Source organism: Penicillium expansum (assembly GCF_000769745.1).
Source record: "Penicillium expansum strain MD-8 chromosome Unknown contig312, whole genome shotgun sequence".
Lineage (NCBI taxonomy): Eukaryota > Fungi > Ascomycota > Eurotiomycetes > Eurotiales > Aspergillaceae > Penicillium > Penicillium expansum.
Genome location: NW_015971265.1, coordinates 1 through 14,641, shown reverse-complemented (window position 1 = coordinate 14,641; position 14,641 = coordinate 1). Strand labels below are relative to the sequence as shown.

General features: G+C 47.1%; 6 protein-coding genes across 6 annotated transcripts; 3 read left to right on the top strand and 3 right to left on the bottom strand.

Annotated features, from left to right (window-relative positions):
• Positions 1-569: 569 nt before the first annotated feature.
• Positions 570-1,975, top strand: PEX2_091060 (uncharacterized protein; the record flags this gene model as incomplete). Its single annotated transcript, XM_016746376.1, has 2 exons — positions 570-652; positions 709-1,975. The coding sequence occupies 2 exons, from the start codon at positions 570-572 to the stop codon at positions 1,973-1,975; spliced, it is 1,350 nt and encodes a 449-aa protein (XP_016600092.1).
• A 585-nt stretch (positions 1,976-2,560) lies between these two features.
• Positions 2,561-3,265, bottom strand: PEX2_091050 (nascent polypeptide-associated complex subunit family protein; the record flags this gene model as incomplete). Its single annotated transcript, XM_016746375.1, has 3 exons — positions 2,561-2,799; positions 2,911-3,083; positions 3,237-3,265. The coding sequence occupies 3 exons, from the start codon at positions 3,263-3,265 to the stop codon at positions 2,561-2,563; spliced, it is 441 nt and encodes a 146-aa protein (XP_016600091.1).
• Positions 3,266-4,324: 1,059 nt separating this feature from the next.
• PEX2_091040 (NAD-dependent epimerase/dehydratase family protein) lies at positions 4,325-5,269 on the bottom strand (the record flags this gene model as incomplete). Its single annotated transcript, XM_016746374.1, has 1 exon — positions 4,325-5,269. The coding sequence occupies one exon, from the start codon at positions 5,267-5,269 to the stop codon at positions 4,325-4,327; it is 945 nt and encodes a 314-aa protein (XP_016600090.1).
• Positions 5,270-5,564: 295 nt separating this feature from the next.
• Positions 5,565-6,685, bottom strand: PEX2_091030 (putative short-chain dehydrogenase/reductase family protein; the record flags this gene model as incomplete). The annotated part of the gene is made up of 2 exons (XM_016746373.1): positions 5,565-6,430; positions 6,502-6,685. 2 exons carry the CDS (start codon positions 6,683-6,685, stop codon positions 5,565-5,567), a joined length of 1,050 nt encoding a protein of 349 aa, XP_016600089.1.
• Positions 6,686-7,361: 676 nt separating this feature from the next.
• PEX2_091020 (Serine hydrolase FSH) lies at positions 7,362-8,117 on the top strand (the record flags this gene model as incomplete). The annotated part of the gene is made up of 3 exons (XM_016746372.1): positions 7,362-7,403; positions 7,450-7,549; positions 7,618-8,117. 3 exons carry the CDS (start codon positions 7,362-7,364, stop codon positions 8,115-8,117), a joined length of 642 nt encoding a protein of 213 aa, XP_016600088.1.
• Positions 8,118-9,032: 915 nt separating this feature from the next.
• Positions 9,033-9,971, top strand: PEX2_091010 (uncharacterized protein; the record flags this gene model as incomplete). The annotated part of the gene is made up of 3 exons (XM_016746371.1): positions 9,033-9,035; positions 9,084-9,609; positions 9,670-9,971. The coding sequence occupies 3 exons, from the start codon at positions 9,033-9,035 to the stop codon at positions 9,969-9,971; spliced, it is 831 nt and encodes a 276-aa protein (XP_016600087.1).
• Positions 9,972-14,641: the final 4,670 nt, after the last annotated feature.

Genomic DNA, 14,641 nt, shown 5'->3' with positions numbered 1-14,641 from the left:
CGAATCATGTAATTAGATACTAATATTTTTTTGGAGTTTCGAATTATGATATGATGTCTTTCATGAATTATTAGCATTCCTTTTGTGCAAACATATAGATATGACCATCTATATCGCCTCAGTCTCAATCGCTTTTGTGGAATGCATCCCTCACAAAGGGATTGACCTGGTGGGTTGGCAGGTGATACTGGACATATATCATTCTTGTATCAAGATTGATCTAGCAATTTAGCATAGTCTATGATACCAATTCCCATATTAGATGGAGATCCTAAGATTGAGGTTAGAATTGAACCGTAAGAAATCCCATTCGATTGCTCAATCGATCATTAGATGAACTAAAATAAATCAGAAGAAATCATGGGTGGGTTTTCTTGTAGATATGGCCCCACGTGACCGTATCCCGGCGAACCAGTGTTTACCAAAAGTTTTGGCTGCCTCGATGCCCAGCGGACAAATTTACCCTTTTGTGCATTCATCTCGCAGAACTTCCCTTTTTGAGCTTTCACTTCTTCACATATCTTCATTCCACATTCACCCAATCTCTTGACTGCATCCCATCTGCCGTCATGGAGTACCACTCCGTCCCACCGGAGGAACGCGCCAGAGATCAGGATGGCAACCTTCTCCCTTGGGGTTATGTTTACAAAGAGTACGTCCGATGAGATTGTAACTCCTCCCCTATCAAATCTGACCCATTTTCCCCAGTGAATCTCGCAACCCTCGACGGCCACCTGAAGAATCAGGACCCTTCGGCAAGAGAAGAAATGCTCGATACGATAATGCCCGCTCACGAACCCGGACTGGAACACCAGCAAAGCGCGAGAACCCCAATGTCGCTGAGTTCGGTCGGTTATTCTCACAGCAACAGCAGGACGAGGAGAAAACACACGGCTTGCCCAAGTCATCATCGTCATCCAGTCTTGACAACCAACGGAAGCAAACAGAGAAGGTTGCCACCGAATGCATACTCTATGGATACAAAAACAAGGACAACGAGTGGAAGGTGATCGACAAATACGAGCGCATCTCCCAGGGCATGATCTGCGAAGACTACCCTCGCAACGACCCGAATTCAGCGAACCACTACACACAGTTATTGAGCGGAGGCGACGTCGTCATCCGAAACCTGTCGGCTGATGCGAATCGCAAGTCGAAGCGCTATGCCGGTGGTTATCACTGGATCAAGGTCACCTACGACTCGACCCAGTCCGCAGACCGCGCGTGCTTCTACTCGCCACAGGAAATCGATGGACACTTGGTCTTCTGTGAACTGTACAGTGGCCACGGCCCAGCCGAAGACGCCCCCATCCCTGCAGACTCTGCTGCAAGCAGTCGGATCCGCAATAAAGCACCGCGCACCTTGACTACCTCGCACTCGACCGCCTTCCTCTCCAACTCCAGCAAAGACCAGGACCGCATGACATTGCCTAGATCCTTTGCTATGAACAACCTTTCCAGTGTGCCGGATATGCCAGAGGACGAAGGGCACTCAGTCGACTCCTCGACGGTTGCTGGTACCTCTGAGGATACGATTACATCCACTGCGACATCTGCAACTGCCACTGCCACACCCTCGTTCCAGCAAGGCAGTTTCAACACAACAACTTCTTCGTCAACATGGACGACCGGAGCTTCGTCCAATAACGATCGCACCTCAGTCCACCAACGCCGAGCTCCCACTCAGGCCGAACCCAACCACGACAACGAATTCATGACGCATATTCCTACCGTCCGCCGCACTAAGCTGCGCCCCATGCTCGAGGCACTCCCCCCACAGCCAACCATGACTGAGCGCATCCTCCGTTCTATCCCTATTCTGAGCTGGTTCACAGGTGACATTGTGGGCGAGGGCCCGCTGCTCCGCGAGGACGGTACATTCGATTCGGAAAAGTCTGGCCTTTATTGGAGGTTCTGGCATACGTTTGATTATTTCCTGAGAACGGATATGTGCGGACTGAAGGAGGATAGTTGAGGCGACATGAAAAACATCAAGCACCATTGAAATAGAATACCTTTTCGTCTCTTATTATTCACTACATCATGGATTTTTCCCACAATTGTGTGAAGTCTTGCCGCGATCAACCTACCGAATCGCTACGCAGCTTGGGCGGTCAATCCTCAACAGTACTGCGCGTGTCGCGCAAGGAATGGTCAATGGCTTTGTGGTAAAATGGCTCGGGCTTTGGTCGATGGATAATGTGTACGATAGCTGCATCTGATGCAGACATAATGAACTGTTCTGTTGAAGGACCGCGCACAAAATTGATATACCGTTGAACAGTAACAAGTACAATTCCTCATAGTTCTGCTTCAATGACTCTTCAGATAAAACCACCGAGCTGTCAGAAGTAAGATCCCGTCTTCCCATCACCAGGTGCATCAATAACCCTGGCACATTATAAACCCGCGCATCAAGCCTCCCCGCAAGGAAGAGACGAAACAGCCAGAAGAAAAAGAGAAATAGACTCAACAAAAAACAACTCTCAAAACGGAGCTTATATTTCATTGATCATAGACGAAAGTTTTTAGACTCGATTTAGTTCGCATCTAGGCGTATTTATTCCTTAGTCTCGAAGTTCTCGCCCTCGACGAGGTCGGGGATATCATCCTCCTCGTCGTCGTCCTTCTTATCGCCCTGCTGCTTCTGCATGTTCTGGTAGCTCTCGGCGAGCTTACGCAGGGAAGCGAGGGAGTCGGGGCCGAGCTGGTTGAGGATGTTGGGGACGAGCTCGGTGAGCTCCTTCTCCTCACCGTTGCCGTACAGGGCGAAGGTGTTGGAGGGAACGGCACCGTGGACTATTGCGACAAAATGATTAGTCTTTGTTTGCTCTCTTCTCTCTTTCCCTCTTTTTGTTCGGTTTGCGTGTTGAAAAGATCAAGGTTGGTTTCGGGGTGGTTTCTACTCACCACGGGGGTTGGCGAAGTGGATGACGTTGCCGTCCTCCTTGAACATGTTGACCTCCTCGATGCCCTGGATAGGCTGGACGTTCAGCTTCTTGAGGGCGGCCTGGAGCTTCTTGTCATCGGCGCCGGAGTTGCGGACGACCTTCTTGACCTTGCGGCGGGGGGTACCCTTGCCACTGTAAATTTGTTAGTTGGTTGGACATTTAACGGTTGAAAAATACGGTTGGCTCGGTGTGGATGAGTGGGTGAATATGGGTGGTGGGGGTGAATAAATGGGGGGGGGGCATCCGAAAAGATCGAAGGAATGCGAGGATTTATGATGACAAGACCGAAAGTCAGACTGTAATCTCCGAGCCATGCGATATCTAGATTCGGTTCGATATTTTGAGATATAGCGCCGTCGCATGGATTCCAGAATCGAGAATCCGCAGTCTGACTATCGGCTGTGTCGAATCCGGGTATTGCAATTCGAAAATTCGTTTGCTCCATAGGGAGTCGATAGGTCGGGAGGAAAACATTTCTGGACAGAAGATACATACCCTGTCAAGAAGATTCAGGTTAGCCATCAAATTTACACAAGTTCACCAAGACATGCAAGTAAATTGCATTGGATCTGGGCAGAAGAATTGGGATATGACCAAGCTCCAGGGCTACCAATTCCACAGAATCGCAGCTCCACGTCATGACCCAGATCATATCTCAAGCTCCAAAATCCTTGAACAGAGACAAAAACGTACCGATGCGAACGCTCGCCTGCATTCTAGCCAACTTTGCCTGATCCATGATGAAGTCTGGAGGGGTGATCGCCTGGCGCGGGATTAGCTGATAAATTCAAGTGTGAATTTCAAGGGATTTCAAGGGATTTCAAGAAAATTGTTCAATTAATTCAACAATTTAATCTCTTTTGCGTACCGTTAAAAAAGGGTTGAGGGGGAGATGGTAAGAGGGAACGTGAAGTGGAAGTGGGTGGAATGATGATGCATCCCCAAGAGTTTTGTGTGGGGAGTTTGACCAGAATATTCGCTAATGCGCCGATTTGGGCTAACGGGCTGTTTTTGTTTCAACGTCTACATTCTCATATGTTTTATAAATTGATTCTATTGTAATATAGTCTAACTGTTGTTCTTCTTGGTGATTTTGGTTATTCGTGAGTCCCAGGGTTGTTCGATTGTGGGATATTTGATGCTCGGCTAAACCCTAATCGGGCCTGGACGGAGTATGACGGGAGAGAGATCGAGAGTAGAGATATACTTAACTATAACCTATATATTTCAACCACCAACATTGTAATATTGCATTTGTGTTGAAAATGGATTCATATGCTACAATATCCTTATGGCAGCAATGCCAAACAACCTAGGCATATACCCAAAGCCATAAAGTGGACACAGTTTCATTCCATCTTAACCAGTAACCACTAACCACTAGCCCTCGCGTTCTCCTCTATCTCAATCTGCTTCTTCTCCCAATTACTAAAATACTTGTGCCATGGATGCTTCTCTTGAAACCCAAGAAGCTTCTTTATCTTCGCATTAGAAAACGGCGCCTCAAACTCCTCCATCTCGCGCGTGATAGGTATATCCGGGAACTGCGACTTCAAAAAGTCCTTCGTAGGACTAAGATTGGTAATGTGATCATTAGTAGCATTGAAGACTTGAAACCCAAGCCCATCAGTCCGCAAGGCCGCTTCACACATCCCGCCCAGATCCCGCACATCAATGTACGACCATCCATGCACCTTCCACATGGCCGGTTCATGAACATAGCTGTAGAAGATATCTTTGTTGTACTCATCGGGTTCGATCACGCGCCCAATGCGCAGGATGTAGATATCCACCCCGAAGCGCGCCGCAAAACCCCGCGCGGTGCGCTCGCCACATAGCTTCGCGATCGCGTACGTATCCGTTGGGTTGACATCCAGGTCCTCGTGTATTGGGAATGAGGGGAAGTCGGTATCGCCCTGCGCGAAAGCTACCCCGTACACTGTTACGCTGCTGGCGATGATGATCTTGCGGATCCCTAGCTTGCACCCTGCTTCGATGATGTTGTAAGTGCCCTGCGTGTTCGAGCGGAAGGTCTCGTTGTCTGGTACGAGCATGTTGCGCGCGTAGCCTGCAAGGTGGATTACGGCGTCTGGGCGTGGCGGGAGGCCTTCCGGGAATGGCTCGCGGAGCGTCCATTGGCCGGACAGGGCGTTGAAGACCTGGCCGCTGTCGGCGAGGTCAGTTTTCAGAGTGTGTACGTCTGGGTGCTCCATTGCCATTAGGTCCAGGTTCAGGATTTTGTGTCCGGCATTGAGAAGCTCGCTGATGACGAATTGGCCTGCTTTGCCGGAGCCGCCGGTCACGACGATGTGGCCCATGCTGGTGATAATGTCTGGAAAGACACACGGGATTGGGGGTTGAATCTCCGGTCAAGGGATATCTTGTTTGATCCTGGGGTAATCTTTGAAATGAACAAGCTACGCGGGCACTTGTCCAGGGACTGGAGCAGCATGACTGGCGTCGAAATCATCATGATGCCATTTGCCTCCATGCTCCCGGATTCTTACAGGCGGGGGAAATGGCGACGCGCATTGCAATCAATGTGGGATTCTCAATGGCAGAAAGCTGAATCGCCGATAAAATTTCCAGTCATTTCATAAATTCATACATGCCTCATTTTCGCTTCGAAACCTGAGTCTCGGTCCAATCCCAGAGCCTGTGAGCCAATTGCGCATTCTGTACAGGCGCAGTGCCACCACTGCGGTACCCAATGGGAGTGTAGTAAGCTCCATTAATAAGATTTTCCCTTTGAGTTCCAGCCGCCCAAAGAGAATTCAAGGCTCCACTAGCGACACTCCGGAAGAACGTGGAGCCAGCAAGAGCGATACCGTAATGCATCACCGAGTTGAGACTTTTCGTATGTCCATAGAGCCCGCTGTCAACCGCACCGGGGTGCACAGCAACAGACAAGATCTCAGGATGCCGGCGGGCTAGCTCGGATGCAAAGAGAATATTAGCTGACTTGGAAGCGCCGTATCGAGTCCATGTACTAGCAGCCAGCAAACCAGGGGTAGATGTAATTTCCTCAAAGGTGGAGGGGCCAACAGCGTGAGCCGCCGAAGCGACAGTCACGACGCGGACATCGGGCACCTCCTCCTTGACGCGCTGGAGCTCAATGGTCTTCTGTAAGGTAGGCAGAAGTAATTTTGTTAACAGGAAGTGACCGATATGGTTTGTGCCAAGCTGGACCTCGAAGCCCTCCTCCGTCGTGGTGGGCGGGTTACCCATTGTGCCCGCATTTAGGATGAGGATGTCTAAGCGGTCACTATCGGACTGGAATTTGTCTGCGGCGGCGCGGATAGATTTAAAGGAAGATAGATCAAGTGCGAGGAAGCGGATATCGGCAGGGGAGGAGAGCTGGCTTTGTAGCGATTCAATAGCTTCGCGCGCTTTGCTCTCGGTACGGGCGGCCATGTAGATGCGCGACGGGCGATGCTTGGCGAGTTGGAGGATAGTCTCTTTTCCTAGGCCGGCATTGCCTAGATTAATTAATTGCAGTGTTAGTCTTCTGGAAGCTGTAGATAGACAGAAAGAAGAGACATGTATATACCTCCTGTCACAAGGACAACCTTGCCATCCAGGCTGCGAATGTCGCGCTCTGGTTGGAACGAGGTCCCTAAATAGCCGAAGGTGGCTTCATTCAGGGTCGGGCCAAAGCTCGACAATGCCTCCCGAGGATGACGCAAGCTGTAGGTCGCGAAGCCACGAGTGGCTATAATATCACGGAGATCCATCTCGAATTGAAGAATATTGGGGGGGGGGNNGGGGGGGGGGGGGGGGGGGGGGGGGGGGGGTTGTGGAAGTTGAAATCAGGTTTAGCTCAGGGGCGGGAGATAAGTAGCCATGAGAGGTTAACGGCCAAGAAATAACACCATTTCTGTTTTTGCATGTGGTGAGAGATGTAAAGGAGTTTTTTTCAAGATCTCTCTAGTCTTATCAAGATTTCCTATTGGTCCACATGACAGGGATTTCGGCACAGAGTATCTATAGGTACGGAGTACGGAGTATAGGCATATAGTAGGTACTGGGGGATATATACAAACTAGGTAGTCCGTACTGGACCAGCCTGAATACTATTAAACCTGCTACTAGTACGGAGTAAGTGACAAGGAAACAATAGACCTTTGCATCTTTTGTCGATCTTTTGTACATCTCACATCAGACAATGCCAATTGGAAATTCATCGCCAAGCTAGTCCTGCAAGTCACCCCGCAGGTTGACCCCCCTTGTCCCCTTGTGTCTCTCTCGACTTTATTCTCCTGGCCACCTGTCCTGTAGACTCTCTTTTTTCTTCTCCGCGGGAATCAGGCTGTAACACCAAATTCTAAGCTGTTTCGCTATAATCTCTTGCTTGAAAAATCTACGCTTCAACATTGGAAGCATTAAGACACATTATCCAGAAGCACCAAAATGCGATTTCTTTGCTTACACGGCGGCGGCACAAATGGCGAAGTATGCATATCTTCACTTCAACATAGACAATACTAACCAGCCACAGATCTTTGAAATCCAAATTGGAGGCCTCCGCCAGATACTAGAGAAAAGCGGGCACCGCTTCACATTCATGAACGGAAAGATAAACGCCAAAGTCGAAGAGGGTAAGTTTTACTCCCGACACGCCGCTACTAACCACATGAATCATCTACTAAATCCAACTCCAACTCAGAACTTGAAGGCATAGTGGACGGCCCCTTCTATAATCACTACACTCGAGGTTCCTCACCGGGTTCCAGCGTCCTCGAAGCTTTCGATCATACCAAGCGTTTCATCACAGAAGAAGGCCCATTCGACGCGGTGATAGGATTCTCACAAGGCGCGGCACTAGCAGCCTCACTTCTAATTCACCAACACAAGACGCAACCAGCTGAACCGCCGCTATTCCGCGCAGCGGTGTTTATCTGCGGCGCGGCGCCATGGGAGAGTTCCGGACTGGAGCACATCGTGCCGCAGCCGGATATTTACCCGATTACCATTCCGACGGCAAATATCGTTGGTAAGGCGGATGCGCTATTCCCTGAGGGTGTAAAGTTATTTGAGCTTTGTGAGCCCGCTAAGGCGGCTTTCTATGATCATGGTTCTAAGCATATGGTTCCGTTTGATGCGAAGAATACGGATGAGATGATTAGGGTTATTAAGGAGACTGTTGCGAAGGCTATTAGGGGTTAGCTACGAGTGGTTGTTTGAGAATGAGATGATGGGTGGAAATTTGAAGATATAGGGATTCTATACACTACCAACTACCGAAGTGATGCGCTTCCTACAATCTTCCTATGTCGGTGCACCCTACTCAACGTTGATCCCTCCTAACAAGTCTTGTAATTAAATATCTTCTGTATGGCATTCGCATACAAAAAGTACAAAGGATGCAAAATCCGTAAGTCATGGCGGGCATATACTAATTACGTGATATCCTGTGCATATAGCCGCATATGCGGAGTACTACATAGACTATGATCTTAAGGATCCGCCCATCCTATTGTTCACTTGTTCACTAAGCCCTAAAAAATCTGGGAATGAATTCTTATCTGTAGGAAGACCTGAAAATTTCATGTGACTTGGAGCTAAGTCTGGCTCTGAGCGTGGTTGGCTGTTAGTGGCCCATCGTTGGCTGAACAGCGCCTAAGCAGCGCTTTTGGTAGGTCTGAGCAGGATAAAAGTGGACCAACAGGAATAACCGATGGGTTTTCTAAGATGTATGTGCAATGCACATCCTTGAATGTGTAAGTACTTTGTTCCAGTGAAGTCAGCGGCGATTAAGAAAAACAGTTCACAATCCCCCATTTCAGTTTAGTGAAACAACTAGACTTCCCTATGCATACATCTAAATTTAAATATTCGGGCAAATTGTGTGAGCGCCTAGCGGTAGGATGATAGCGTTCAAAGTGTGAATCATGTAGGTAGGTGTGATTCTCAGCGCTTGGGCAATGAATTAGTTGTTTGGTTGAGCGTAGCCGGTAGGAAACCGATGCCCCCATATTTCCAGTTGCGCTACTTTACAAGTCCCTCATAATTTCCAACAAGTAGCTGCGAGTTACAACGACGTTCTTTAGAATTGACGTGACGAGCATTCCAATCAGTATCATGGTTAGTTGGCGGGTGTTCACCCCGTGACTTTGCTAATGATGATATAAGGACCCTCTCTCTATCACCGCCAACGTCTTAGCCTTACTGGAAACATCAATCAATATCACAGGTCGACTCAGGATTGCCTACTCATCCAGCTTGCTAAAACAGCACCATGAGGAGTTACAACGTACCGAGAGTGTCATACGGGTTGTTCACAGTGAAGGATTTCTTGAGACAGAAGCCGTGACATCCGAGTTGAACAAATTGAAGAATCTGTCACAGGAGCTCCTCACGCTTCTTGAACGACTAGATTCAGGGAAGAAGTCTATTCCACGCCAGATTGCCTATCAACTCGCGAACGGATCACAAGATGAAGAACATCTCGCCAAGATTGTGGAAAGAATGAACACTGTGAAGACAAACATCATCCTGCATGTACAAGTTGCCGGTGTTGGACTTACGCGTGATGGCCAAAGCATCATTGCCGCCAACGCAGCCAAAATTAGCCAGCTTGGCCGGACTGTAAGGGAGTTACTTGGTGATGGACAGGGATTGAGGATTACGAGTCTGATGAAAGATCAACCTCTGCGTGGTAAGTGTTAGATAAATCAATTTTGAAGGATATCGGGTTAAACTAATCATGTATAAATAGAAGGCGGTACACCTATTCTAGACTCAGATGATTTGAATCAGATTGGCGTATCGATTCGTAATGGAGGAACTACTCGAACGATTATTGGCAACTTAACGAGACCACAAGCGCTCCAGATCAACGGACCAGTCGGCAAAGATGAGTGGAAGACCATCAGTCATCTTGAGATTAGAGATAATGAGGCTGGCCCAGCTAGCTCACAGGTCAACTATCCTGTTTCTGGTATCGTTTTTGCCTCTCTCCTGTTTGACCATGCCATCAAATACGTGTTGCTATTTGTTTTGATCTACCTTGTTTTTTAAGAATTTCTGTACCCGGTAATGTCTGGCACTCAAGAGTCAAGACCTTATCTTTCCGTTTAAGATTTACAGACACTTAAAATCCAGCGACACTAGACCGCTAAGCAACTTCCAGTATGTTTGCCGCTGGCCTTAGTCCTTAGCATATGTAATTTAGTAGGTATCCCTATAAAGTGAAGGTATGATCTTATGTTGTATAAAAAGCTTCATTTTTCCTACTCTGCCTAAGGCTAGCAGAACTTATCCCCGTCTAGACCTACTGTCGTTGAAAGTTAACACCGAGGCGGCTAAGTGTGTTTGGACAACTGGGGGCAAACCCCAAGGACTAACTGTAAAGCCAGAAGGGTGCTTCAGGTAAATCACAACACTATTGAGATTCCTCAATTAAGCGCACATTAACATGCTGACATCTCTTTCCTGGCTCAGCTGCACACCCAGCGTTATACATGAATTCTTGAGCATATCTCTATGCAGTTTTGTCACATAACTACTCTCTCCTTTGGAGACTGGAATGTTATCTTGGTCCTCCTTTGTGATTCTATACGGTACATCTCTTCTCCCTGTCACTAAACCATAGAATCATCCATGTAATATCATTGTAGTAAATCGGCTTACTAGGGTTTTACTCCACAAGGAAATATGTTTTTCTGTTGACAAGACTGTGATTAGTTCGCGCTCGTTCTAACTTATGTTCATCTAATAAACCATTTATACACAAGCAAGCGTACGTCCAAGTCGAGGTAATCAGGCAACTTGCGTGGGCGCGTAACCGTAGGATGATACATTTTCTAACACGGCACAGTTCTTAGCGCCCATGTGATATGTGCTGCATCTGATCTAACTTCATTGGCCGAGAATTTGTGCCTTTCCCCCCAGTTTTAGCCTAGCCAATTTACAAACGTCGCAAAGCGAAAAGTACATGCCTCTGACCTTCTCAGGGCTTGAAGAAACTTCACAGATCATCATACCCCCTTCACCCAACGTTTGGAGTTTCAGGCCTCGCGCAGTCATCTGAAGCGAAACATTGCTTTTTTTCTTCATGGATGCGGATCAAGCGCCGATGTATCATATCGTGCGCAACAACACTACGATGGCTCTATCGGCTCAGGTCAATGGTGACGTTAACCTCAACTTTGGTGGTACGTCCCATGTTATTTTTCACATATCTTATATGGACTGACCCTTGGTAGTGCAAATAACGATGAAAGAAAAGATCAAGGGAGCTCTTGTCAAGAAACTCGGCCCTAGTCCACGAAAAAAAGATGTGCACCCTCAAACTTGCAAATGGCTCGGGGATATTCCAAACTTTATGTCCTGGAATAGCGATGGAACCAACATTCCCGGCTTACTCTGGATCTGTGGGGGCCCTGGAAAGGGGAAGACTCATCTTGCCACATACTTAGCTAGCCAACTTGGAAAGAAGGATATGACACTGAATTACTTTTGTGATGCAGGAGACATACTGCGTCCCACAGAGCTGTCAGTTATTCTTGGCCTATTGAATCAACTGCTGGAGTCAGAGAATCCAGAGGATCTTTATAGCATACTCTCAGACAAGTTCTCTGGTATAGAGCAAGATCTTTTTAGTGACGCCTACATTGCCGATCTTTGGGGCTGTCTCGAGATGATTATACGAAAAAGATCGCAGAACCATCAGGTTTATATCATTTTGGATGGCCTGGATCAATGCGACAGCTCTTCAGGAAGCCATTTGACGAGCCAGTTGAGAAAAATATGCAGGGAAAATCGCCAAGAAGAGAAAAACCGTGTGAAAACCGTGATCTTCAGCCGCCCATCTGATCTGCATCGTCAAGCGGACCTGATGATTGATCTAAATAAAGACGAGACAGTCAAATGGACCGAGGAAGACATCCGAACAATTGTCAAAGAAAGTTGCTTGCTAGAGCAAGGAGAAAAAGAATACTGTCACATCCTGACCGAACGAGCCAACGGGACTTTTCTATGGGTTGCATTGGCTATTTCCCTTCTCGATAATAGGCGATCCCAGCAGAGAATAGTCGACGGTGATTCGGCGTTCCTTGACAAGCTACTTCCGATTGAACTAGATGCAATGTACAACATTATGCTTTTCAGCATACTTCAGCGTGTGCACGGAAGGTCTCAATGCAAGGAAATGATGAAGATCTTTCGTTGTCTGGCCGTCTCATTACATCCACTAACCAAGCAAGAAGTGGGCGCCATTACTGCCCTTGACACTTTTGTAGTAGACGACGCACTACAGACCTTCCAGGACATTCTTTCGATCACAGGAAAGGGCTCTGGTACTGAGGCAGTGGAGTTGATCCATTCATCGCTAAAAGAATTACTTTTACAAAGTTCATCGAGCATAATTCTCGAAGAGATATGCTGGTCAGTTTGGCCAACGCTGTCCTCCACAACGAGTTGGCTGCGCAAAAATCGCTTCCAGCTGTGGTTGTTGGACTATGCTCTTTTGACAGCCACGGCTCTCTGTTTTCCAGGACCTCTATATAACCACCCAGCAGTGATCTTTGGGTTCCTTTGTTGTATTTTACAGTTTGTTTCTCGGGCACATAGGTCATCATTATTGATATGCCTGCTCCACAAAGCCTTCGAACAATTGATCGACAAAACAATCATGATCATTTTTTCCGTTTGTGAGAAGGAAGCACATAACTTTATGTTTGAAAAATTCATTGCATCAATGATTAATCGAGGCAAAGCCCTTGAAGGTGTTACGTGTGGCACTGAACATCCAGGGTCCCTTGCAAGCAAGACGAATGCAGAGGAGTAGTACCCAGAGATCATGAGACTGAAATCATCAATGTAGCTTCATATTGGGCTTGCAACAATATGATGACGAGAAGATGCCGAGATAGTGTGACGACCCAGATCAATCTAATTAGAAATAGGACATTACAACTAGAATTCTAGTACACTCCTACTACTTTTGTCATATAGAAGAGTTCGAGAGATCTAATGGCTTAGGTGGTTTACTTCATAGTTGAAGTGTCTATTAGGCTGGTATATCTGAGGCGCATTCTAGTGCGAGAGTCAATATAACGGTCCGTATCACTTGAAATGTAACCTCAATGCCAGTAGATGATACGAAAGTGATGCTAGCTCCCATGCAAACCACAATATATCCCATTGTATTCTTGTACTATATGTCATTTCTCACAGCCATTTTCATAGGTTGATCCATTCCTCTACTCGACAGACAGAGTTAGCCAAGTTTCTTAGGAACTCAACATTCAGCCCCTCGGCTACAGCAGGCCAATAGGCCATAAGCTGCAAGGGAATCACGTTGAGCAGACCCTAGAGAGCATCAATGGTGCGAGGACCTCGATCCTTTCGCTCATGTCACTAGGGAACTCGGGATTGTCGGTGTTGCACATGACTATAAGACAGCCATTATGCGCAATAACCTAGTTATAGGTGTTAAGTGACTTAGCGAAGTCATCATCACGGGTCAGGATGATGACAAGAGGCAATGCCTCTTCTTGATCTAGTTCAAACTACGCCACATTCTGGGGCCATTGTTAGCCACTCTCAGCAACTTTATGCGAATGACATAGGTCAAAACAAAGAAGGCACACTTGATTCACCAGAAGGGCCACCAGCAATATGGTGACGTGGTGAGATTGGGGCCAAATATGGTGTCGGTCAGTGATCCGGGGGCAAATCATCTACCCTATGAGAACGGGTTTTGTCAAGGTATGTTCGATAGATCTTCATGGTTCATTGACTATCTATATAGAAGCCAATCTTCATACTCTTCTCTGCTATGGAGAGTGATTTCTATGCTCCTCTCCGGCCCTACACCAAGACCGGGGATGCCATTCCCAATGTATTTACGACAATAGACGAGGACCTCCACATGAAGCTGAAATATATAGTATACTGGCCAACAATGCAAGTTCGTCACTGCATGGACAATCTCCAACGTCCTAGCCGGCTCCGACTCTGTCAGCACGGTCACAAAAACCACCATGTATAATTTTCTAGCCACCTCTTGCACCCTTGAAACCCTGCGCAGCGAACTCCTCACGGTGAATGTCTCGCGCCCCTATCCACGTTAAAGGGAAGTGAGTGGACTACCTACCATACCTAGATGCGTGTGTTCAGGAAGCCCTTCGTGTCCATCCTCCCTTTACTATACCATTGGAGCGTATAGTTCCCGATGGAGGAATCTTCATTTCTAGACAGCATCTTCCGGCTGGCACTATCGTATGGGCGAGTCTAGATAACTAACGTATTTCACTACCGAGCCGGCCACACCACCGAGTCGGCCACCCCCCAAACACATAGTAAATGCGATAAATTACAACTTGATATCTCAACAAGGGTCTTTTATATAATGATTTCCCTTTAGACTAATTCTTCTAGCTTCTCTAGCAAGTTTGGGAAATATATGTGACTTTGTGATTGTAGTATGTATATTTCTGGCTTTGAGCACTGTAATTTTCAAAACCGTAATGATGCACCTCTTCGATATTTTTAAGATTGCTATATAGTATTTAAAATTCTTATCAATAGCTATCGATAGGTAATAAAATCAAATAAAAACGTGGTTGTTGAGATATCAAGTTGCAATTTATCGCATTTACTATGTGTTTGGGGGGTGGCCGGCTCGGTAGTGAAATACGTTAACGTATTTCACATGCGAGTGGCCCACACAAGCGAGTGGCCCA